The sequence below is a fragment of the Pygocentrus nattereri genome, chromosome 23 (assembly GCF_015220715.1).
Source record: "Pygocentrus nattereri isolate fPygNat1 chromosome 23, fPygNat1.pri, whole genome shotgun sequence".
NCBI classification, from domain to species: domain Eukaryota; kingdom Metazoa; phylum Chordata; class Actinopteri; order Characiformes; family Serrasalmidae; genus Pygocentrus; species Pygocentrus nattereri.
This window is the reverse complement of record NC_051233.1, coordinates 1098875-1125000: the sequence shown is the minus strand read 5'-3', so window position 1 is coordinate 1125000 and position 26126 is coordinate 1098875. Positions and strand designations below refer to the sequence as shown.

The following is a 26126-nucleotide window of genomic DNA, read 5'->3' as shown; positions in this document are numbered from 1 at the left end:
CACAATACCTACATTTAGAGCCGGTTATTCATTCAGTCTAATGAGAAACTGTAGAACGGACTCGGTTTATATCACAATACCTACATTTAGAGTCGGTTATTCATTCAGTCTAATGAGAAACTGTAGAACGGACTCGGTTTATATCACAATACCTACATTTAGAGTCGGTTATTCATTCAGTCTAATGAGAAACTGTAGAACGGACTCGGTTTATATCACAATACCTACATTTAGAGCCGGTTATTAATTCAGTCTAATGAGAAACTGTAGAACGGACTCGGTTTATATCACAATACCTACATTTAGAGTCGGTTATTCATTCAGCCTAATGAGAAACTGTAGAACGGACTCGGTTTATATCACAATACCTACATTTAGAGCCGGTTATTCATTCAGCCTAATGAGAAACTGTAGAACGGACTCGGTTTATATCACAATACCTACATTTAGAGTCGGTTATTCATTCAGCCTAATGAGAAACTGTAGAACGGACTCGGTTTATATCACAATACCTACATTTAGAGTCGGTTATTCATTCAGCCTAATGAGAAACTGTAGAACGGACTCGGTTTATATCACAATACCTACATTTAGAGTCGGTTATTCATTCAGCCTAATGAGAAACTGTAGAACGGACTCGGTTTATATCACAATACCTACATTTAGAGTCGGTTATTCATTCAGTCTAATGAGAAACTGTAGAACGGACTCGGTTTATATCACAATACCTACATTTAGAGTCGGTTATTCATTCAGCCTAATGAGAAACTGTAGAACGGACTCGGTTTATATCACAATACCTACATTTAGAGTCGGTTATTCATTCAGTCTAATGAGAAACTGTAGAACGGACTCGGTTTATATCACAATACCTACATTTAGAGCCGGTTATTCATTCAGCCTAATGAGAAACTGTAGAACGGACTCGGTTTATATCACAATACCTACATTTAGAGTCGGTTATTCATTCAGTCTAATGAGAAACTGTAGAACGGACTCGGTTTATATCACAATACCTACATTTAGAGTCGGTTATTCATTCAGTCTAATGAGAAACTGTAGAACAGACTCGGTTTATATCACAATACCTACATTTAGAGTCGGTTATTCATTCAGCCTAATGAGAAACTGTAGAACGGACTCGGTTTATATCACAATACCTACATTTAGATTCGGTTATTCATTCAGTCTAATGAGAAACTGTAGAACGGACTCGGTTTATATCACAATACCTACATTTAGAGTCGGTTATTCATTCAGCCTAATGAGAAACTGTAGAACAGACTCGGTTTATATCACAATACCTACATTTAGAGCCGGTTATTCATTCAGTCTAATGAGAAACTGTAGAACGGACTCGGTTTATATCACAATACCTACATTTAGAGTCGGTTATTCATTCAGCCTAATGAGAAACCGTTATGGAGTTAGGAGTTATGAGCCTGTGAAGAGGGGCTGAGATACACGTCATCTGCCTCTCACCGTGTGGAGCTGCTGGATTCGTGTGTCCGTCTACATTCTGTGTGAAACTGACCGATGGACACTCAGGAAATCACTAAGGACTGACCGTCACAATCTTCACAAAAAGGGTTCTTCAGATTGACGGCGAACTGGCTGTAGATGGTTCTATATAGGACCTTTCTGAAAAGGGTTCCATATAGCACCAAAAAGAGTCCTTCTATTATTACAAGCCTGACATCATAAACGATGGAACCGCAACACATTCTCCTTCAATCTGAAGAAAACTTTAAAGATACGAAGAACCCTTTTAATCATGAAAAGGGTTCTCCGAGTGTCCACGGTTCAACATGGATCCATTTTCTTAGCTGAAGAACCCATTAGAGAATTATTATTTTCAAGAGGGTAATTAAACAGATTTAAACAGAACCGGGTTCTTGTGTAGGGTACGTTTATACAGTATGTATATACGATCACAGAATGCGTAATGGAGTATTTTACAACGGGGCTCAGCCAATCCGATTTAATTTAGGACCAGTTTATTACACTAATAATAGCATTTGTAACCACATAATGATGTAATTAAATAACGTCGTGTAAATCCAAACACATAAAACTACACTAGTAACTCTAGATTTCTAAGAGTTCTGCACGACTTAGCACCACCACTAATGACACTAAAGCACTGTAAACCCACGGTTCTCCACACTCTGTGCTGTTGTGCATGACAGAAAAGGTCAGACTTGTCACTGTGACACACAGGTCAGTGTGAGAGTGCTCTGTAAAGGGGTGTGAAAGGTCAGAGAGCAGTGTAGTGTGTCCGGGTGTGGGTGGGTGTGTGTTGGGTGGGGGGGGGTCAGAAACCGCAGGAGTAAGCATCTTCACAAAAGCCCAGCGGTCAGATAAGGCCTGGACACAATACTGAGCTTTGGCAGTGCAAACAGAGCTGAAACTCAGCGTGTTGGATCATTCAGGAACAGCCCGTTCATATTAAACTCCACCGCTGACGCTCGCGCTGAGTCTCAGGGACAATACTATGTACTATATACTGAAATCTACACGACACAATGCTTCGTTTTCTTTCCTGACACCGCTGCTGAATACTGAGTACCGTCCGGTTCCGATCCGATATCTTTACAAACTACCAAAGCTTTAAAATGAACAGCTTCACTTGAGACGCATTACAGAAAACTCAGCTAAACTATTTATCTACTGTGCAAAATTAGACTTTTTTAGTACAATATTGAGCCGGCAGCTTGCGGTTCTTAGAGGGGAATTCCACCCTTTTTTAGAATTCCTGCATAATTCAGCTGGAAACAGAGTCGTTCAGGGTGGTTTGGTGTGAAACTCTGTTCTAGGTAAACTGATCGAGTCAGAGCTCCTCACAGTGGTGGTGATGGGAACCAGACGTCCCTCTAAAAGCTCCTCACAGTGGTGGTGATGGGAACCAGACGTCCCTCTAAAAGCTCCTACAGAAAGTTCCTACATGAGCTGGTTCTGAATTCACTGCCTGATGACTGAGACGCTGTTTTATGAGAGTTTAGAGAACTTCAACTCCATTCATGGTGGAGGGAGACATGCAGGGCGCTGTGCGGCAAAATAGTCCCCAAAGAAACTCATTATTCCAGATTTTCCACTATTTTCCATCATCAACATTCCATATAAACTCAGAAGACTCGTGTAGGTTCTCTGGTGGTTCTGGATGGTAAATAAAGTGTCTATATCTGTGTTGTAGTCATGGCGACTGCGGCGCTGTGTGACACTGAAGCCAAATACACGCTGGACGAAATGACAGACTGAAATATTCTTCATCTTCTCGATGATGCAAGTTCATATTTTCAGGTAAAGTTTTTAAAAAGCTGCTCTTGATGTTTGAAGTTTATGTTTTACGTCACTTCTGTGAGTTTATTGGCTGGTTGTAAAGCAGAAATCTGATTACTGTCTGACTCGTGTAGACCTGGAGTTTCCCTGTTATCTGATTACTCAAGTAAATGTAAACACATTGATTATTCTGCAGTTATCGGATCATTAAGTGCGTATAAACACACTCACTGAAGAAGGTTAACAGGAGACTTATGCGTAAGACACGCGTAATAATGCCTTCAAACACAGGGAGCTGTGTTTGGTAAACCTGTACTGCCCCCACCTGGCCGTTTCAGTACATTATCTGAATATTAAAAGTAGGCTACATCCTGCTGCCTTTCCCAGTGTGAAGACTTTGCCCTAGAAGTGTCTAGTGCACTAATGAAGTACTCAATTTGAGACACAGCCAATATTTCAGCGTTTGGAGCTGAGCATGAATCACACTGTACAGATGCTGTCCAGTTGACCTCTGCCAATTTCAGACGTACCTACGGCTCCGGCCGACAGGTCTATTATGGCCTGGACCACAGGGTGTGGTGCCATGGCAACGGGAGTATGGATTTCCCTCTTCCCTTCTTCCCTCTGGCTGCTTCTCTTTATCGGACCTCAGTCCAATGGAGAATCTGAGAGAAACTCAAACACAAAAGCATCAACATGATTATTATGTTTGATTATATTCTGACATTTTCATCCTTCAAAAGAAAGGTCCTTTAGTAAAGACAAAGGTTCTGTATAGAACCATGAACACTCAAATGGTTCTCTGCACAGTGGCTTAGTTCTTCAGATTGATGGAGTGTTGTATAGGTTTCTCTGTAGAACCTTTTTGGAAATGTGATGTCAAGCTTGTAACAGTAAACTCCTAAAAAGAATGGTTTTCAAGGGTTCTTTGGTAAAGAAAATGGTTCTGTGTAGAACCGTGAACATTTAAAAGAACCCTAAGTATGATCAAAGCATTCTTTGCATCATGAAAGGGTTCTTCAGACTGATAGAAAATGTGCTGGAGATGGTTCTGTCTGTCTATGGAAACTTTCTGAAAAGGGTTATTCTATTGTTACATGCTCGACAACCCCAACAATAGAAGAACCATTTTGGGTGCTACACAGAACCTTTATTCAAAAAGGTCCTACACAGAACCATCTATAGCACATTTTCCATCAATCAGAAGAACCATTTCATGATGCTATTATGCAAGAGGTTCTTTTAGTGCTTGTGGATCTTCATAGAACCATTTTCTTTACTAAAGAACCCCTGAAGAACCATCTTTTTGACTTTTTTCAAAAAACTACTACATAGAACCACTCATAACACATTCTCCGTCGATCTGAAGAACTATTTCACCATGCAAAGAACCATTTAAGGTTCCTTATGTGTCATGGGTCTATATTGAACCACCGCCTTTACTAAAGAACCCTTGAAGAACCATCTATTTTTGAGAATGTGATGCAATGCACTGTCAACAGACCACCATCTGTTACGGTTTCAAAGTCTGACCACAGGAAAGCTGGTGACCACTGAGAGACACAGATTCCCATTTTTCACTCTCTCGTTTTCTCTTTCTCTCTCTTTCTTCAATCCAGTGACCAAGTTCAGAGCAAGAAAGTAAAGTTCATCACAAGGACACTCAGCATGGGGCTGAAGACCAGCTCTGCTCTCACTTCACCGTCCTGCCACCTTAGAAAGCTTCAGTGACACGTCTCTGTGCGTGCTGTAATTATCTAGCACTGATAAACACACATCACTGAGTATAAACCACACAACCAGCAGAACCTCCCAGCTCAGCCCAGCTCAGCCCAGCTCAGCCCAGCTCAGCCCAGCTCAGCCCAGCTCAGCCCAGCTCAGCCCAGCTCAGCCCAGCTAGCTACCGAGCTAAGTACAGCACAGCAGGGCATGAAGACGCCATAAAAAGTGATATTGAGGCGCTAATCAAACAGACTCCGACGATTCTGCGAGTATTAAACAGCTCCTCGCTTTAGAGAAACATCAGGGCTTCAGCTGGAAACTGACCTCACTGCTGATCCTGACCGGCGCCCATCGCTGCTCTTCGATTTAGATGTGGATTCTCTGCTGGAGCACGCTGGTTTTACCACCCGCATTCCGGCAGGCCCCGCCTCTCTGGCGCCACGATTGGCCCGTTTTCGTTGACAAGTATTCCATCGGTCTAGAACGCTAAAGCCCCGCCCCTCGGGCGCTGCGATTGGACGGTTTTGTATTTACAAGCATTTCGCTGGTCTAGAACATTAAAGCCCCGCCCCTCCGGCACAGTTCCCTTTTGAACCGACCACTCTCATGCCCTACGCCCTGCTCCCTACTCCCCATGCCCTACGCCCTGCTCCCTACTCCCTATGCCCTACGCTCTGCTCCCTACTCCCTATACCCTACGGCCTGCTCCCTACTCCCTATGCCCTACGGCCTGCTCCCTACTCCCTATGCCCTACGCTCTGCTCCCTACTCCCTATGCCCTACGCTCTGCTCCCTACTCCCTATGCCCCACGCTCTGCTCCCTACCCATTTACATTACATTTACGGCATTTGGCTGACGCTCTTATCCAGAGCGACTTACAATTTGATCATTTTACACAGGTAGGGGAAGGCGGTGTTAGGAGTCTTGCCCAAGGACTCTTATTGGTATAGTGTAGGGTGCTTGCCCAGGTGGGGATTGAACCCCAGTCTACAGTGTAGAAGGCAGAGGTGTTACCCACTACACTAACCAACCACTGCCTATGCCCTACACCCTCCACAGGGAAAACGGAAGTGTTATGGACTGTAAGGCCAGAAAACCAGTAGCATTTCAGTAAATTCAGACTCTGAAATGTAGTGGAGTGAAAGGAGAAAGTCGCCCAGAACGGAAAAACTTCAGTACAGATACACCAAAAATACTAAAGTACAGAAACTAATTACTGTCAAATTCAAAATGAGTGAATATTTGCTAAAAACAATAAAGTTTATCCGTTTGAACATTAAATATCTCGTCTTTGCAGTGTATTCAACTGAATACAGGTTGAAAGGATTTGCAGATCATCGTATGTTTATATTTATGTTTTACACAACGTCCCAACTTCACTGGAGCTGGGGTTGTGCATGTCTGATGGCCCACATGATTGAACACATCTCAGTGCAGTTATAATTATTACCCTGTTATGTTATTTAAAGGAAACAAAACTGTCACTGAATTCACGTTCGAAATGACTTTATTGCGTAGCTAACACTGGGCATGCATTTAGCTATGATTATGTTATATAACGTGAAGCTGGCAAATGTGAGCAATATATGCCATCCATATGTAAATAATATATTCTATCATAAAGTTTTAAACAGATGTGTGACACTGATATGTTAGGACATGTTGTATTTGGCTGAAATATACGTCCCATTTTTGAAAATAAAAGGCCAGTTTCAAACAAGCTGTCATTTATGTCATAAATATATATATATTCATATGTCACTAATATAAGTATATAAGGAAAATCCATATATGCTAATATATGTCGTAACTGGGAACATTTGGTTTTGATCTAGAACCACTCAACGAAATGCTGAGCGTCTTCTCTCCTAAGTGCACTACGAAGGCTGCACATATACTGTTTGGAACGCGGCCCCAGATAGCGGTAGCGTGTTGTGGGCGGGGCTTTTCGGAATACAGGTGGGAAAAAGGCCGTATGTGGTGCCTGATTGCATCCGTTTCTCCATCAAACTGGGACGGGACGGTGTTTTATTTTATTTTTATTTCTTTAATTTAAGAACTTTTGCTCAAAACGGCTTTAATTAAATTAAAAGTAATTTGATATATCGAGATGAAATAATGTAAAAGTGTGCTGGGGAAATAAATATTTTAAAAGAGTCATGATATGATTAAATTCAATATTTTTAAATAACTTTGTTTTTTTTAATATAAAAAAAATGTTTGACGCAGAAACCCCTGCGTATGCGTCACATTTAGGCCGGAACCGTTGTTGAGTGTGTGTTCGGTCCCCTCCGGACGTTTTCCGCGTCGGTGCAGCGCTGCTGCGTGGGGTCGGTCATGTACAGAAGAGCGATTTTATCTGTTTATCAGCGCAGAAGCGCATTAAAGCCCCCGCGGGACCCCCGACTCGGCCCCCCGGCATGGACACACCTGGCCTGTGTTCCCGTTTTCAGGTGAGTTGGCGCGTTTCCGCGCTTTGTTTCGTGGCTGCGAGGTTAAAGGGGAACTCCACCGACTTCCAAAATTTGTGCATAATGAAAAGATTAAAGGTAAACAGACGTCTTTACAGTGGAGGTGATGGGAACCAGGCGTCGCCATGACTACAACACAGATATAGACACTTTATTTACCATCCAGAACCACCAGAGAACCTACACGAGTCTTCTGAGCTTATATGGAATGTTGATGATGCAAAACAGTGGAAAATCTGGAATAATGAGTTTTCTTTGGGGACTATTTTGCCGCACAGCGCCCTGCATGTCTCCCTCCACCATGAATGGAGTTGAAGTTCTCTAAACTCTCATAAAACAGCGTCTCAGTCATCAGGCAGTGAATTCAGAACCAGTTCATGTAGGAACTTTCTGTAGGAGCTTTTAGAGGGGGACGTCTGGTTCCCATCACCACCACTGTGAACGGTTCTGACTTGAGCATTTTATCATAAACAGGCTGTTGATATATGTAAATTGGCTCTGTTCTGATTGGCTGCCCTGCAATGCGGCTTATTGTAAACCAGTCCAGCCTGAAGGTACTCATGGCTTCAGCCTGGTGGGGCGGGGCTAATCTGCTGTAGGCTGGTTTCGTGTTTGTGACCTCACAGAACTCTTCAGGTTTGGCTGCTTGGACTGTGTGGACTGGGAACTGGAACTGAAACAGTATTTATGTTCTAGGTCAAACTTTAAAGACAGAAAACTCAGTTTTTCATGATATGGGCTCTTTAAAGTTTCTCGTTTTCCTGAAAGCTGATGCTGCCACTGAAAAATAAGACCTTCGTTTTTACCTGTTGTTCCGTGCTTCACTTGTCCTCTAGGGCTGCGGTCCAGCTGAGCCGGAGAGCGTTCGGGAGCGCTGGGGTCCAGCTCTGTGAGAAGAAAGAAGGAGCACCTGCGCCTGTCGCAGAGGAGGTAAAGAACGGCGGAGAGACGACGGAGGAGCTGCAGACAGAGCCCAAGAAGAGGGAAGGTGCAGCGTCTAAAACGGAGAAGGAGCTGAAGGACAAGATCGAAAACAGATCTTTCCAAGAGACGGCGGCTGTACAAACTGACAACACAGTCAAAGCAAAAGCTCAGAGTCCAGACTTCAGAACAGAATCTGAGTCTGACTCTGATTCTGACTCTGACTCTGACTCTGACTCTGACTCTGAAGCCGTGAGTCGGGCCGGAGCTAAAACAGAAGAGAACAAGATCACAGAGTCAGCAGAAGAACGGAAATCAACCCCAGCATCACCAGAGAAAGCTAAAGATAATGAGGTGAAGACGGCAGAGCTGCCACGATAATCCCCGGTCTGATAATCTAGTCTTGAGATAATACGTCAGCCCCGGTCTGATAATCTAGTCTTGAGATAATACGTTAGCCCCGGTCTGATGATCTAGTCTTGAGATAATACGCTAGCCCCGGTCTGATGATCTAGTCTTGAGATAATACGTCAGCCCCGGTCTGATAATCTAGTCTTGAGATAATACGTTAGGCCCGGTCTGATAATCTAGTCTTGAGATAATACGTTAGCCTCGGTCTGATGATCTAGTCTTGAGATAATACGTTAGCCCCGGTCTGATGATCTAGTCTTGAGATAATACGTTAGCCCCGGTCTGATGATCTAGTCTTGAGATAATACGTTAGCCCCGGTCTGATGATCTAGTCTTGAGATAATACGCTAGCCCCGGTCTGATGATCTAGTCTTGAGATAATACGTTAGCCCCGGTCTGATGATCTAGTCTTGAGATAATACGTTAGCCTCGGTCTGATGATCTAGTCTTGAGATAATACGTTAGCCTCGGTCTGATGATCTAGTCTTGAGATAATACGTTAGCCCCGGGCTGATGATCTAGTCTTGAGATAATACGTTAGCCCCGGGCTGATGATCTAGTCTTGAGATAATACGTTAGCCTCGGTCTGATGATCTAGTCTTGAGATAATACGTTAGCCCCGGGCTGATGATCTAGTCTTGAGATAATACGCTAGCCCCGGTCTGATGATCTAGTCTTGAGATAATACGTTAGGCCCGGTCTGATGATCTAGTCTTGAGATAATACGTTAGCCTCGGTCTGATAATCTAGTCTTGAGATAATACGTTAGCCCCGGGCTGATGATCTAGTCTTGAGATAATACGTTAGCCTCGGTCTGATAATCTAGTCTTGAGATAATACGTTAGCCTCGGTCTGATGATCTAGTCTTGAGATAATACGTTAGGCCTCGGTCTGATGATCTAGTCTTGAGATAATACGTTAGGCCCGGTCTGATAATCTAGTCTTGAGATAATACGTTAGCCTCGGTCTGATAATCTAGTCTTGAGATAATACGTTAGCCCCGGGCTGATGATCTAGTCTTGAGATAATACGTTAGCCCCGGTCTGATGATCTAGTCTTGAGATAATACGTTAGCCTCGGTCTGATAATCTAGTCTTGAGATAATACGTTAGGCCCGGTCTGATAATCTAGTCTTGAGATAATACGTTAGCCTCGGTCTGATAATCTAGTCTTGAGATAATACGTTAGCCCCGGGCTGATGATCTAGTCTTGAGATAATACGTTAGCCTCGGTCTGATGATCTAGTCTTGAGATAATACGTTAGCCTCGGGCTGATGATCTAGTCTTGAGATAATACGTTAGCCTCGGGCTGATGATCTAGTCTTGAGATAATACGTTAGCCCCGGTCTGATGATCTAGTCTTGAGATAATACGTTAGCCCCGGGCTGATGATCTAGTCTTGAGATAATACGTTAGCCTCGGTCTGATGATCTAGTCTTGAGATAATACGTTAGCCTCGGGCTGATGATCTAGTCTTGAGATAATACGTTAGCCCCGGTCTGATGATCTAGTCTTGAGATAATACGTTAGCTCTGCTTCGACATGCCAGTCAGGATTCAGCCACACAGTGTGATGATGGTATATTGTTTACATTTCTAGAAGGTGGGAAAGAAGGGTCTCCTGGAGCTGCTGGGGGCCATGAAGGTTGAGGTGACCACCAAGCGCAAACTCAAAGCCCCCAAGATCCAACGGAGTGGGCAGGAGGCTCCACCCAGGCCTGGGGAGATGGAGAGCACCACCAGCATGTTCCAGCAGGCCACCAGCGAGGCGGCGTCACAGAGGTGAGACGTTATACTGTTTAAAGAGCCCGTCTTCTACACAAGGTGGGTCGTTGCTACGTGTTATTAGTTGTGACGTCACAACAATGATCAATTCAAAATGGCCCGTTATTGCAACCCAGTGTCCGTATGTGGATTTTAAACACACTTCAAGGGTTCTCAGGGAACGGTTCTGTCGTGAGACTGCATTTTGAAATGGTTCTTCAGATTGCCTTGTATGTGGTTCTGTGTAATATCAAAAATGGTTCTGTTGTTACGATATCAGGCTTGTTACAACAGAAGAACTCTTTGTGGCGCTAAATAGAGCTATTTTCAAAAGGTTTGAAACATGTTCTCCATCCATCTGAAGAACACTTTCACCATGCAGAGAACCATTCGAACATGGTTCTCTGTAGAACTCATGATGCTAAATAGAACCCTTCCCATTAGTAAAGAACCATCTTTTTAAAGACTTTGAAACATTTGACCTAATCGACCCAGCTCACCAAGTGCTGTCGTTAAAGAAAAAGCTAGGAAATGTTGATATTTTGTGGTATGAGCCCTTAAACGTAAAAGCATAGTTGGTCCAAAAGGCCAGGGCTGTTTAAGTTATTGTGTTATAGTTACGTTACTGTGGCCCCGTTAGTTCTGCTTGCTGTAACAGGTGAAAGTCCGTCAACTGGAGGAGAACGTTTTAACGTCTGAAATGTTCGTGTTGCAGTGAGACTCTGAGTCCAGAGCTCGTTGAGGCTGCTTCCGCAGCTGCGTCCACTTTGCCGGACAGCACTCAGGCCAAATCCGAGCTCCTCCGGCAGCTTCGGAAACACGAAGCCGTCTCACAGGAGCAGAGAAAAGGAGAAACGCACGACATCGGGTGAGTCCAGCTCGCACAAACACTGAAATAACAATACCAGGACTGGCCACCAGGGGGCTCCAGTCTGCCTTCTGTGATAATGTGTCTTTAAATGTTCTATAAAGAGCAACATGCAATGTTTTGATCCTATTTTGAACAACCAACCATAATGTTTACATTACATAAAGTGAGTTCATCAGAGCGGTTTGGTGTGAAACGCCCTGTTCTAGATAAACTCACCGAGTCAGAACCGTCCACAGTGGTGGTGATGGGAACCAGACGTCCCTCTAAAAGCTCCTACAGAAAGTTCCTACATGAACTGGTTCTGAATTCACTGCCTGATGACTGAGACGCTGTTTTATGAGAGTTTAGAGAACTTCAACTCCATTCATGGTGGAGGGAGACATGCAGGGCGCTGTGCGGCAAAATAGTCCCCAAAGAAAACTCATTATTCCAGATTTTCCACTGTTTTCCATCATCAACATTCCATATAAGCTCAGAAGACTCGTGTAGGTTCTCTGGTGGTTCTGGATGGTAAATAAAGTGTCTATATCTGTGTTGTAAGCTTCACATCAAGCCACTCTGAGTGACTTTGTTTACATCTCAACCGTTTAATTATGCAGAAATCTTTAAATTTTTTTTCATTCTGTAAAGTTCTGAGTTGGTTTAATTATCAGTCATCAGCGCCTTAAAATCAGGATCATAGAGTCCAGCTCTCAGTCCAGCTCGGTCACTATTAAAAAAACAGATGGTTCTTCAAAAGTTCCTTAGTAAACACTTGACCATGAACACGCAAAGAACCATTTGCATGCTTGAATGTGTTGTATAGGGTTCTTTATAGCATAAAAAAGCATTCTTCTATTGTAACGATGACCCTTATTGGTGCTATATAGAACCCTTTTCTAACAGGTTCTTTGTAGAACTATGTGCAGCCAATTCTCCGTCAATCTGAAGAACCATTCCGATGGTTCATTGAGCGTTAATTGTTCTATATACAGCCGTTGTCCTCAGTAAAGAACCCTTGGTAAGCTGCCTTTTTTAAGATTGGACTGTTGTTTCTCAGGAACATAATTGCTGATATGAAGGTGGGCAGGAGGCTGAACGGCCGACCGAACGCCAGACCGGCCAATCAGATTCGCTTTGATGAAGATGGACGAGGATACACGCACGACCGCGGCATCACCAGCGAGCTGGACGGAGTCCGCAGGAGGTAAACAACAACAACAATAATAAACAGTTCAGGAAATAATTTGGTGATTATTTGCAGCGTAATGAAAAAGGACTTCGCTTATTATTCAGTATCTCATTATCTGAACTATAATATCCTGGAAAAGGATGGCGTGCCCAGTCCAGGTGAGGGGAGATGACCTGCCCCAGGGGGAGGAGTTTAAGTATCTGTGGGTCTCGTTGACGAGTGATGGGAAGAGGGATGGTGAGATCGGCCGCAGGCTGGGACAGGTGGCAGCAGTAATGCGGTCACTGTACCGGACTGTAGTGGTGAAGAGGAGCTGAGCCATAAGGCAAAGCTCTCGGTTTACCTGTCGGTCTACATCCCGACCCTCACCTGTGGTCATGAGCTGTGGTAACGAGCCTCCTCGCAGGGAGGCGCTACATTCTATTTCATAGGGTGAGGAGCTCGGTCACCTGTAGAGCCGCTACTCCTCCGCATTGAGAGGAGCCAGCTGAGGTGGTTCGGGCATCTGATCCGGGAGCCCCCTGGACGCCTCCCGGTGGGGGTGTTCCAGGCACGGCCTACCAGGATAAGGCCCCAGGGTCGTCCTAGGACCCGCTGGAGGGATTACATCTCCAAGTTGGCCTGGGAGCGGCTTGGGGTCCCTGGGAATGAGCCGGAGGAAGTTGCGGGCGAACAGGGTCATCTGGGATTCTCTGCTCTCCCAGCTGCTACTGCGACCCCGTCTGGACTGAGCTGAGCGGTTGACGATGATGATGATGACTTTAATGAACTCTGTGGTGATTTTGATTGACAGGAAGAATCCTTTCCTCACTAAAAGGCTGAGCATCTTCCCTGTTGGTGCGGAACAGGAGCCGGACACCGATCTGGGTAAATAAACTGGAGTTTTATATGCATTTTTTTTTCTAAGATTGCATGTTGCAGTCATGAAATGAATCCTAAAAGAAATTGTACTGCACTGACTTTACCGACATACAGGAACCTCCACAAAGTATTTGGACACTTCACATCCTGTACAGAGAGCACACTTAAATACAGCGTTCATCTGCACATTTTAGTGCACAATTTGTTTATTTGCTGAGTTTAGCTTATAACACACATTGGGTGTGCCAAAACTTTTGCACAGTCCATGTTTTTATTTATATAATATATAAATATTTGATACAATAGAAAAACAGAGCTTAATATTTGGTACAGAAACCTTTGTTTGCAGTTACAGAGGTCAGACGTTTCCTGTAGTTCTTGACCAAGTTTGCACACAGCAGCAGGGATTCTTCTCCAGATCTTTCGGGTTTTCACATTGAGTTTCAGCTCCCTCCAAAGATTTTCTATTGGGTTCAGGTCTGGAGACTGGCTAGGCCACTCCAGGACCTTGAAATGCTTCTTACTCCTTTATTTTATTTTTTATTTAGAGTTTATTGTTTAGTTGTAAAGCAGAAATCTGATTCCTGTCTGATTCATGTTTCCCTTTATCTGATTACTCAAGAGCATTGAGAACACACTGAACCAGTTACTGACCCAATCTGATTTTCTGCCGTTCTCAGATTAAGTGCATATAAACACACTCCCTCTGCAGCCCTAACATAAATCATCCCGTCGTCTTTCAGCCGCAGGTCCCACGCTTTGGGACGCTGATCTGGCCAGTCAGATCGTCCAGGTGGTAAACCAGCGGCCCCGGAACGGCTTTGAGGAGATGATTCAGTGGACCAGAGAAGGAAAGCTGTGGCAGTATCCCATCAACAATGAAGCAGGTGAGTTTGATGTCTGTCCCTGCTGAGGATATATAGATATATATATAAATATTCTTTCCCCCAAAAGTCTCCACTCCCCCATCCAAATCATTGAATTCAAGTGTTCCAGTCACTTCCACTGCCACAGGTGTATAAAGCCGAGCCCCTAGGCCTGCAGACTGCTTCTACAGACATTAGTGAAAGAATGGGTCGCTCTCAGGAGCTCAGTGAATTCCAGCGTGGTACCTTGATCGGACGCCACCTGTGCAGCAAGTCCAGTCGTGAAATTTCCTCACTACTAAATATTCCACAGTCCACTGTCAGTGGGATTATAACAAAGTGGAAGTGATTGGGAACGACAGCAGCTCAGCCACGAAGTGGTCGGCCACGTAAAATGACAGAGCGGTCAGCGGATGCTGAGGGGCATAGTGAGCAAAGGTCACCGACTTTCTGCAGAGTCAATCACTACAGACCTCCAAACTTCATGTGGCCTTCAGATCAGCTCAAGAACAGCGTAGAGAGCTTTATGGAATGGGTTTCCATGGCCGAGCAGCTGCATCCAAGCCTTACATCACCAAGCGCAATGCAAAGCGTGGAATGCAGTGGAGTAAAGCGCCGCCACTGGACTCTAGAGCAGTGGAGATGAGTTCTCTGGAGTGACCAATCACGCTTCTCCGTCTGGAAATCCGATGGACGAGTCTGGGTTTGGCGGTTGCCAGGAGACGGTACTTGTCTGACTGCATTGTGAGTGTAAAGTTTGGTGGAGGGGGGATCATGGTGTGGGGTTGTGTTTCAGGAGTTGGGCTCGGCCCCTTAGTTCCAGTGAAAGGAACTCTTAAAGCTTCAGCACCAAGAGAATTTCATGCTCCCAACTTTGTGGGAAAAGTTTGGGGACCAAAGCAGGTCCATAAAGACGTGGATGAGCCAGTTTGGTGTGGAAGAACTTGACTGGCCTGCACAGAGTCCTGACCTCAACCCCATAGAACACCTTTGGAATGAATTAGAGCGGAGACTGTGAGCCAGGCCTTCTCGTCTGACCTCACAAATGGGCTTCTGGAAGAACGGTCAGAAATTCCCATAAACACTCCTAACCCTTGTGGAAAGCCTTCCCAGAAGAGATGAAGCTGTTATAGCTGCAAAGGGTGGGCCGACATCATATTAAACCCTATGGATTAAGAATGGGATTCACTCAAGTCCATGTAGTTTTGGAAATACTGTATGTGTGTGTATACACACATTTTATATACATATATACACACAAATTATATATATATAAAAATTTGTGTGTGTATATAAAATGTGTATAAACACACATTTAAGCCTTCATCAATCCGACCCCAGGAATTAAGTCACGTTTATCTAAAGTGATATAAATATGACCAGTAAGGTGAACTGCCAAACCTAATTAGGGTCAGTTTAGATTTCAGGGTCACTTTCTGAATAAACTGCCTCGCCTCGAGCTTCTCACTGTACAGATTTTCTCCTTGTACTTTGTTTATATGCAAAGACTTTGACTCTTTGGATGCTTCTTGTTCTCAGGCATGGAAGAAGAGACCAGCGTGCCGTTCCATGAACACGTGTTCCTAGAGCGCCACCTGGAGAACGGTTTCCCCCAGCAGGGCCCTATCAGACACTTCATGGAGCTGGTGGTCACTGGCTTGGGCAAGAACCCCCACCTGTCTGTCAAACAGAAGCTGGAGCACATCGCCTGGTTCAGAGATTATTTCCAGCAGAAGCAGGACGTTCTGAACGAGGCCGAGACATACTGAGCCGTTTACTCTGCACAGCAACAAGAAATACGTGTAATTTATTTGTCGAGTGTAAGATTTTCAGTACATCCACTGTATGGGCTCAACATTCACTGTCATGAATCATGTCATTTTGTCGCAGAGCTTCCTTTGGTTGTGCTTTAATCCAAAGTGTTTTGCTGGTCTGTCCTGTAACAATAAATATTGGAATATTGGAATAGAAAAGACTGATTTTAGTCACTTTTAGTGCGTCAAACTGAATTTAGGCATATCTGCATTTTCTTTGGTTCACAAAATGAGGGATGACACTAAGATTACACAAAAGTTCCAGTTCTTTAATGGAAACCTCTATAAACAATGTACATAATTATGTGAAGGTCTGTACAAAGAGCTTTAGAGTTATATATATTTATGCATAACTAACTCGGGGAGCTCACTAAACACTTATCTGCCGTTTCAAACATTAACTTCAACCATACTGCAACAGAGCCCCCCAACCCCCCTTCAACTCACCTGACAAGGCTGCTATCTTACAGAGCTGGAACACCTCAGCAAGGCTGATATGTTATCTTACAAACTGACAAGTTTAGAAAACAAACCAAAGTGTCTGCACAACAAATTTCTTGACAACACCACAGCCTGATGTATGCTGATGTTTCAGGCCCTGATCATATGAGTCCATTAACAAACAAAAAACATGATAAAAAAAAGAAAGTAAACTTTGGCAACCTTAATGCTTTATACACAGCCAGGCAGCCAGGAACCACACACACACTGGACTGCCTTAAGGACAGAAACAGCAGGAAAGGCGAGGGCTTCCCAGCCCAGAGGGCAACAAACACGTGTCCATGTCATCTGCAGGTCCTTCATCCATCGGGACAGAGCACCTTCACAGAAAATAGCCAGGGATCTGCAAAAATGTAAAGCATTACCTACCTGCATAATAATGACTGGTCACTAATATATTTTATGAAAATAAAATATCTAGAATGCGCTCACAATACAGACTGCACAACATTTCACAAACTGTAGGGGGCGATACGGCTTCTACTGTTTCATTTAAAAAGCTCTATAATGTTCATATGATCCACACAGTCGCTCTGACAGACTGTAATACACTACAGGAAGCGTAGGGGGCGATACGGCTTCTACTGTTTCATTTAAAAAGCTCTATAATGTTCATATGATCCACACAGTCGCTCTGACAGACTGTAATACACTACAGGAAGCGTAGGGGGCGATACGGCTTCTACTGTTTCATTTAAAAAGCTCTATAATGTTCATATGATCCACACAGTCGCTCTGACAGACTGTAATACACTACAGGAAGCGTAGGGGGCGATACGGCTTCTACTGTTTCATTTAAAAAGCTCTATAATGTTCATATGATCCACACAGTCGCTCTGACAGACTGTAATACACTACAGGAAGCGTAGGGGGCGATACGGCTTCTACTGTTCTGTTTAAAAAGCTCTATAATGTTCATATGATCCACACAGTCGCTCTGACAGACTGTAATACACTACAGGAAGCGTAGGGGGCGATACGGCTTCTACTGTTTCATTTAAAAAGCTCTATAATGTTCATATGATCCACACAGTCGCTCTGACAGACTGTAATACATTACAGGAAGCGTAGGGGGCGATACGGCTTCTACTGTTTCACACCATAAAAGAAGACTTCTCTATCAAAACTGAATGGTGAGGAGTCACAGAGAGAGGAACTGAAGTTGGCAGTATAGTGTGATTAGTCAACTAATATTGGATACAGAACAGGAATTCTGAGCAGGTCAGTTCAACTTACCTTTCTGGAGCTTCACCAGCGGCGGTAGCTGGTGGCCTGGCGTTGATGGGGTGGTGCTTTGTGTCGGAGTGTCTGCAGGTTTCTGTATTTGGACATGATGCTCTGGCTCTTCCTAAATACAGGCTTCTGATGGAGGGGCGGACGTGGAACAATAGTGGCCTTGAGAAGAGGAGACATCAAAATTATTCCACGAAACACGAGCTATGTTCACACAGCAGTAGAACCTTAGGTGCGATGTGACCTCAGGCTGACCAGTTGGATATACAACATCAATTACTACATGGTCATCAAAACGTCTGTTGCTGTTGTTTCACTTTGCAATTTCTGTTTTCAGAGGATAAAAACTGCATGAGTGGGTTTTAAAAACAATGAAGCCTATTTACTTCAAGGATGTTTGGAGAGAAAAGTAAACGACGAGGAACGACGAGGAATGCCGAGGAACGTAACCTTCAACGCTATCCACTGTGTATTTAAAAAAAAAATCATGTATCCTCATTTTTCTTGGTGTAGATCCATGGAAAGACATAACATTGCAGACTAGACCCTAGAGTGGCTGCACACACTTGTCGACTTTACTGCTCTGCCGTGATTCTTTAACCTTGATGTCTATGAGTCGCTGATCCCGTGATCATGACACTAACAACACGGATGCCTCCGAGAAGACAGCAGGCGAAGAGCCTGGTGATTCCAGGGTCTGTGTGTCTGGTTCCCTTGAGGCTGGCTATGCAATCCAGTGCTCACTGGAAAGGACACGTCATGCTTCACTGACCTGTGGAGTCTGGCGTCATCATGAATTTTTAAAAAGTCACTTGCTGCAAAGCATTCCCTTCTCCTGCGATTTTTACTCATGACATTTTCTGCAATTACGCTACATCAACTCGACGTCAAATTTTTATCACATAAATGTTGACTTCAGAGCATGTCAGACCTGAAGTTGTGCAACCACTATTGCTTACATTCCAAGTGACCTGAAGACAAGTCCTTCTTCTGCTACCCAAGAAACTACTCGAGTTTCCTACAACTGATCAGGTTTCTGGGAAAATACCTGTAACACTCACCATTAAAGGTCTCCTGAAAACTCCATCAGGACAAGGCCCCTTCTTAAAACCAAGGTTTGGGCGAAAGCCAGGTTTCTATTCAAAAATATAAAGTTATCATTAAGACTGACGTGCAATTAGGTTGGAATTAAAGTGGTCACAGCTATAATAATTTGGGAGTAATGTTCGGTGTTTACCTGAAAAGGACCTGGCTTCCTGAAAGGCTTCCCAGGATCTACTGGCCTACAATAAAATACACAGCAGTAAGCATGGAGTTCTGCACAAAATGTCCATGTTTCAGACACACAATGCAAAAATAAAATAAATGAATAAACGATTATTTACCGCCGTTCTTTCTGGTCACGTGGAGAACATCCAGGGCTATGCAGTTTGCCAAAGCGCTCACTCAGTGTCAGACTCCCACGAGAGCTTGGTGTGTCTGAGAAAATGTCAAAATGTGCTGATTAAAATGTTTGGATAATTAAACAAAATCTAGCTATAAACAGAGTCCAGTCTTGGCGTATTGTTTGAAATTTTTTGCTTTGGATTTGACCGACAGTTTCTTGAAGCGGGTTCCGATCGTCTCCATCTACCAAACGTTAAATATTCAAAACGGAGATGACTAAAGATATGTTTTTTGTTAGATGTTGCCAGTAAGTAAGCCAGATTACCAATATTGGCAACCGCAGATGATGCAACTTGAAGCTAAATGTTTGCCTGAAAACTGTAACCTGAATGATGGGAATATAGTGACGTTATCTAGCGTAGAAGCGCCTATTCAGAGATGCAAAAGGTACTTGGCCAAAGTTGTTCCATCAAGACTGGATTGTCCAGCTAAGTTAAACACAAAGTGGTTGTAATGCTACATACTTAACACTTAACACTAGCAGAGAAACAAAAAGAATCACAACGTGCAAAATAATTTGCTTTAGGACGGAATCACTTTTATCCAATTCCTACAAAGAAGTGGTGACTGTCACAAGAGGCATTACCTGACTTATTCTTGGCTGGCCTGTTCTTCCAGGGAGAGCTGCCCTTAGGACTAGAACTTGGTCTAGTTCCAGCCTCCCAATGGGAAACCACAACAAGGTCACGAGTGAGCTGTCTGTCTAGAGGTGAAGAGCTAAAAGAACGGGCAAGATAAAAGTTAAACTGTCACAATGGATGTGGATGATCAAAAATGAATACACACTTGTCATTACAAAAGCAGACAGAGGACAGTGCACATGCAAAACTTTAAATTAAGACACAAGAATACCTTCCTTGTGAACTGAGGTGCAAGAGAGCAATGCTCATTCAAACAAAAATACTCAAAATCACAAACAGTCCTCCAAAACCAAATGTTACTGTAAAAAGGCAGCAAATAACTAAAGATGGATCACTGCTATGGGTACTTACAGCAAAACAAGCCCATCATCTCCATGCTTCAGTTTGAACTGGCAGATTAGTTTTCTCTGATTCACTCTGGCTCTTAACGGTTTTCCTTGATCTAATGCGAGTAACTGAATGGGGTGAATTGAATGAGAAGACCGAGGAACAGGCCTGGATCTGACAGACATTCGTTTTTGCTCCTAATAATCTTCATCCATCTTCTCCGGACTTTCCATCCATTTCCTTTCCCCCCTCATTCCATCCTCTTGATTGGGAATTGCAAAGGTACTTGATCCCAAGTGTGTCCCATCCTGTCAATAAGGTGTTTCCAACTTTTATGATATATATACATATATATTCATTCCAAAGGGTCACTCTTTAGCTTGAAGGCATCTGGACCATCTGGGGATGTCCTGGAGGTACTAAGGCGAGGAGCTTTTCAAATCTGGTAAAATTTCACATGATGCTATTCAAGACAGTTGCTCAGTTGTTTCAAGTTGAAGAAACTTGTCAATGTTTTTTGATGGTGAGGAAAAGATGACTTCAGTAGGGCTAAAGGGTTTTGCACATTTCTTCAGAGGTGGTCAACAAGTTCAAGCCTTCCAAAACCATCTGAACATGTTTCCTCATCAGCTTCAGTGATTTCAAAGAACTGGATGTTCAACAAAATTTAGCAGCAGACTTGCTTATGGACAATCAGTGCCAGTGCCATGAACAACTGTATATAACATCCAGCAAGTCAATCCTCAACTCCACTCTGGTCCCTTCTAATCACATGGAAGGTTAGGTTATACGGGTTTTATACAGCGCTGACAGATGTGGAGAAGAGCTTAAATGGCATCAGGGTTGTCTTGATTGAACACATGTTGCCTTTGGCACAGACATTATCCAAGTACTAATATTCTCCTCCTCCTCTGGGCATCCCGCCTTGACTTTCTGGTCTTGCATGGCATTAAAAAGATCTTCAAGTAACCTACAGTCACCCACTGGTCTGGTTAGCAGGTACTGCTCTTACCATTTCCTTCCAAAGAACTTCATTTGCCAAGCCTTCCATCTGAAAAGTGCAGGGATTCAAACAGGGATCTCTCTTAAGAGGAACTGTTCAAGTGCTCCTTGGTAACTTTCGTCAACTGAACAGCTGGCATTCCAACGGCATCCTCAGACCTCTACTTTCCAAGACAGTTTTTATCCCCAGGGCAATTCTTGGACTGAACTTGGTTGGCATACTGGGTTGCTGTTGCATAACCACCTAATCTGATCTACCATTCAGATGAAAGGAACGAAGTTCAAACTCTGTTGACAATGTGGGAGAGGCCTTCTTTCAGCACAAACTGGCAGACTGAGGCTTCTAAAGTAGCTCCTTAAAAGAGCTACACTTCTCTCACAGGTGACCTTGGCTCTGGGTATGACACCAATTGATGTAAACATCATGAGATACCTTTTCAGACTGAGGGTTTTTTGTTTTTGAAGTGGCATGAATAAGACCATACTTCTGGGAATTGTCAGTATCCCCCAGGCAATCCCATTAGATTTCCCTGCGTTAACCTCGTTAAGGACAGGAGATATTCTGGGCAAGGACAAAGGGGTTACATATCTTAGAGATGATTCTGATGAGAAGTAAAATAGCCTTTATTTTTCTCTCTTTTTCTCATGAGAACAGGGGGGTGGCGCCCTTTGGTGAAAGCAGTGCCACTGACAAACAGGAAGCTTGACCTTCTAAACATCACGCGCCCACTGCCACAGTATGAGGGGTGATACCGTACCTGTGTGCTCTCACAGAGCGGCGGGATTCCACCTGTGACTCCGAGTCCCTTTCAGGATCAGCTGATTTGGAGTCTGAGTTGGTGGGTGACTTTCTTGGTCTCTTCACACTTTTCTTCAGCAGGACTTTGGAGCGAGGTGGAGCTCCAGAGTCTTCATCTTTTGACGTTTTCTGTTCCCTGTCCGAAAGCCTGGTTGTCGGTGGGGGCATTTTGAAGCGTGCCACAGATTCAGCCCTGAACTTGCGCCCCTTCAAGAGCCGGGCTTTGTCCTTGAGGGACAGGCCACGGCCTCCAAAACCCTTCGGGGGCGGCGGTCGAACTGAAAGCTCCCTGCGGAATCGCTTGGGTGGTCCGTGCTCCAAGCCTGTGGACGAAGGAGGCCTTGCAAGCCTCTTCAACGGACGCAATGTGGGCCTCTCCTGAGGCCGTGGAGGAGGGAACCTGGAAGACGAATCAGAGGAAGACTGTGGGCCTGCTTTCCATGAGGGCAATCTGGAAGGGAGGTGAGGGTGTGGGTTGCCCCCATCCCGGTGTGCCCATTCTAGGGCATGGTGCCCAGGCCTTTCACTGCGTCGCTCCCTTCCAAATTCTCCATGCTGCTTCCGCGGATCTCTCTCTGCAGACCACCTGCATACCCATCACAAACAATACAAACATGTGGGTTATAATGCCAGCTTCCTGTTGCCTTAGCAGGGTAGGAAACTGACTTGACTTTATGGGGTGTTTTAACTTTTATTATGCTACATCCAGCCCCAACCCTGCTGAATGCCATAACACTTCTGGGCCCAGTATAACTCTCTCATAAAATGCTTCAATGGCGTACATAACATTCCCTCCACATTGAATGGTTGACTTTAAAAGGACTTTTACAATGAGTTGAGCTTAACAATTTAGATCCTGCTGCAATCTTTACCCTCAGTGAAACACACGAGGTAAAGGTGGGTGAGTAGTAGTGTTGAGGTTAACTTATCTCCCTGTGTTGTTGACTTTTGATTCTAAAATTCTGCACATTCACATTGCCCCTTGTATCTCTACCATTCAATTCACCCGGCCTGTACGGCTTCATTCCTGTACCTCTCTGGATATGAGCTCCTCTCATGAAACTCCCTGGGCTTCCTCTGGGGAGAACCAGAAAACCTAGCTTCCCCATTAGGGTGATGGAACCCCCCTGGGCCATTCCAGCGATGCCCTCCGCGAGCTGGCCGGCTGTAGGGCCTCTCCCTGAGGCTCGGCTGCCTCTCGGGGCCCCAGCTCCTCTCCTGCTCATGGGCAGGACTTCTGTGTCGTGGAGGGGGTCTATAGTTACCATGGGGAGATGGGCCCCGCCGGTCTGGAGGGCCTTGAAAATGACGGGGGGAAGGAGAAACATGACCAGATTGGTTCCCATGGAAGAGAGGAGGCCTGTGATGGCCTGGGGGTCCATGTGAGGGAACGTGAGGCGACATTCTGTGTTGGACAGGTGGGGGGCGGTTTGAACGGGGTGGGGAAGGCCTCCTTCGGCCTCGCTGTGAATCCTGTGGGAACGATCTGAAGCTATTCTGGTTCTGTGACGTCCAATGTCCATGTGGCCTCTCCCTGGGCATTCCCATTAGAGGTGGTCTCTTGTTGTAGGGGTGAGGTCCTCCACTGTTCTCTCTCCAGCTGGGAGGGGCCTTACCTGAGGGGCCTCGAAATCCCCTCTGACTCCGAGAAACGGGGCCGAACCGATCGCCATGGTGGTCGTTGCGGTAGCCATCAGAGAAGGGCCTGAAAAGCAAAAAAGAAAGCAGTGGTAAAGACATTCATGCTGCTGATTAACAGTAAGGCACTGAACTTAGATGAAGCACAGTTCAGGAACGGACAAAAGACTAACCTCGGTTTGGAGCGTGGAGAGCCTGAGTGAGGTCTCACCATCTTCAGGGCACTTACCTACCTGAAGAAAAACACTAAGGTGAAAATAATAACACTAATAAATTTATATAGAGCACTTTATAAATAAAAATGCACCTCAATGTTTCAAAATGTGTGTAAATAAAACCGTGCAAAACACAACACAGTATAAATACAACAGCATATGGCAAAGAATATGAAATTAAAAGAACAGGATGTCAAAAATCATGTTTAGTTCACTTCAGTCCATCCATTTAACATCAAATTGAAAGAAACGTCCCCCTCTAAACACTCTTCACAGAAAGTTCCTAAATGAACTGGTTCTGAATTCACTGCCTGATGACTGAGACGCTGTTTTATGAGAGTTTAGAGAACTTCAACTCCATTCATGGTGGAGGGGGACATGCAGGGCGCTGTGCGGCAAAATAGTCCCCAAAGAAAACTCATTATTCCAGATTTTCCACTGTTTTCCATCATCAACATTCCATATAAGCTCAGAAGACTCGTGTAGCTTCTCTGGTGGTTCTGGATGGTAAATAAAATGTCTATATCTGTGTTATAGTCATGGCGACGTCTGGTTCCCATCACCACCACTGTAAAGACGTCTGCACCAGTTCACACCAAACCCTGTGAATCCCTCTGATTAGGCTACATCTAAAACTCCTGTGAAGGAATTTTACTCGGTGGAATTCCCCTTTTGATCAAGTCCTCCCGTTTGGGAAACATGAAAACAAGACAATGGCGCAGTGCTCCAGGTAAGAGGTAGTGGATCCAAAAATGTGAAAATTAAAATATTCCCCATTTTTCCAGCAAAATAAGACGCTGTCGAGCTACCTGTAGACAGAAATATCTGACTGATAAGTTAGTAAACAAGCACATTGCTCGCCTGAAGCTCTTCTAGGATAAACCTACTCAGCATAAAGCAAGGCCACAGTTTTAATATCAGACAAATCAACGCATAAAACAACATCCGTGACTAAAATCTGCCGCAAAAACAGATTTACAGGAAACTAACATCATTTATTTTTCACTGTCGTCGAGCTGGACGGGGAAAAACAAGGTCACCTGAAACGTTACAACCGAAACCAGGCCAGCTATCTGGCCTAGCTTATCAGTTTTCAAATGTTCCGTTCCACCTTAAATGCCGCAGCAGTTGCACTGCGTCGCCTGAGGCCACTGCACGTACCAGTTGCAGCATTTAAGGTGGAACGGAACATTCGACTATGAAGCCAGTGAGTTTCACGTACTAAGCGAGCTAGCCAGCTTGAAAACCGAAAGTCTTAAGAATTATCGACATAAACACACCACAAAACATATATTTAACTCGAAAGACATCATAATAATCATCCCAGCGCAAAGGATCGACGTTAAATAAAACGCTTACCCAAATTTCTCCTCAGAAATACTGTTAGCCAGTAGCTAACGCGGTAGCAGCGTCTTACAACCAGTAATCCACGAATGCTCGACGATCCTCGCGTCGGTAGTCGGATAAACAGACTAAAACTGAGATTATCCAGATATTATTTGTGAATTTAGCGAATATTAACCGGAGTAATCGACTACTGCGCCTTCTTCCACTTGATACGATGCAGCAATATTAGCGAGCTAAGCTAGGCTATACGGTCCCGACCACAGGCTGCATACGGGGAAGAGGCTTGGAGGGAAGGGGGCGTGGTTAAAGCTGATCGCAGATCAGTTTCTGGGAAGGAAGGAAAGCGGGATAAACGCGCGTCAGGGCGGCGCAGGCTGATCCCAGAGCGGCGTGAAAGGTGGGAGGAGCGGCCGGGCAGCTAAGCCTTCAGCTGCTGTCCTCTGTCACTCAGCGAGAAGACTTTAAATAAACTTCTGAAGCGGTTGTGATTGATTAGCAGCGGCCTGTTGGTCACAGTCATTCCTGTCTTATCTCGCCCTGGTCTCTTGAGTTACAGTCGAGACCCCCAAGGTAAAATATTCCTCCAGTAAAAGTAGAAGTTCCTCCTTTAGACCTCCACTTGAGTAAAATTACTAAAGTATTTCCCTTCAAATGTACTTAAGTATAAAGTAAAAGTACTAAAAGAGTAATTCTGGCTCTGATGTCCTGTTATCATTTTTATAACCAGACTGGCTTCATGAACTCATTTCAGGTGAAAGTCCTCCAGCGTCTCTCTTGGTAAACCAGTCTTTTAATAGAACGTCATTAATTAGTGACGCTGATGTCT

General features: G+C 44.4%; 3 protein-coding genes across 7 annotated transcripts in view; 1 reads left to right on the top strand and 2 right to left on the bottom strand.

The window, feature by feature from the left end:
• The window catches only part of slc25a15b (solute carrier family 25 member 15b), a 14751-nt gene extending 9340 nt beyond the window's left edge, over positions 1–5411 (bottom strand). The window contains exons 1-2 of one of the 2 annotated variants that reach the window (XM_037533142.1): positions 5326–5411; positions 3810–3944 (exon numbers count right to left, since the gene is read on the bottom strand). In XM_037533142.1, coding sequence (XP_037389039.1) covers positions 3810–3864 — 55 coding nt within the window. In that variant the 5' untranslated portion in view covers positions 3865–3944; positions 5326–5411. Of the gene's footprint in view, positions 1–3809; positions 3955–5325 lie in introns of both variants that reach the window. The other variant, XM_037533143.1, reaches the window with a different exon arrangement.
• Positions 5412–7287: 1876 nt separating this feature from the next.
• mrps31 (mitochondrial ribosomal protein S31) lies at positions 7288–16310 on the top strand. Of its 2 annotated transcripts, none has more exons than XM_037533138.1 (8): positions 7288–7455; positions 8310–8748; positions 10408–10586; positions 11284–11436; positions 12479–12625; positions 13404–13477; positions 14215–14358; positions 15877–16310. In XM_037533138.1, the coding sequence occupies exons 1-8, from the start codon at positions 7340–7342 to the stop codon at positions 16104–16106; spliced, it is 1482 nt and encodes a 493-aa protein (XP_037389035.1). In that variant the 5' UTR covers positions 7288–7339; the 3' UTR covers positions 16107–16310. The 2 variants fall into 2 exon arrangements, with proteins under 2 accessions (XP_037389035.1, XP_037389034.1); XM_037533137.1 differs by having other exon boundaries at positions 10405–10586.
• An 89-nt stretch (positions 16311–16399) lies between these two features.
• On the bottom strand, positions 16400–25578 carry si:ch211-114c12.2 (uncharacterized protein LOC336578 homolog). Of its 3 annotated transcripts, none has more exons than XM_017683826.2 (10): positions 25313–25578; positions 23912–23984; positions 23134–23805; positions 22060–22686; positions 19918–20048; positions 19271–19364; positions 19123–19168; positions 18947–19021; positions 17889–18047; positions 16400–16995 (listed from the first exon to the last, which is right to left on the bottom strand). In XM_017683826.2, exons 2-9 carry the CDS (start codon positions 23950–23952, stop codon positions 17901–17903), a joined length of 1833 nt encoding a protein of 610 aa, XP_017539315.1. In that variant the 5' UTR covers positions 23953–23984; positions 25313–25578; the 3' UTR covers positions 16400–16995; positions 17889–17900. The 3 variants fall into 3 exon arrangements, with proteins under 3 accessions (XP_017539315.1, XP_017539316.1, XP_017539314.1); XM_017683827.2 differs by having other exon boundaries at positions 23912–23967; XM_017683825.2 differs by having other exon boundaries at positions 23912–23971; positions 25313–25577.
• Positions 25579–26126: the final 548 nt, after the last annotated feature.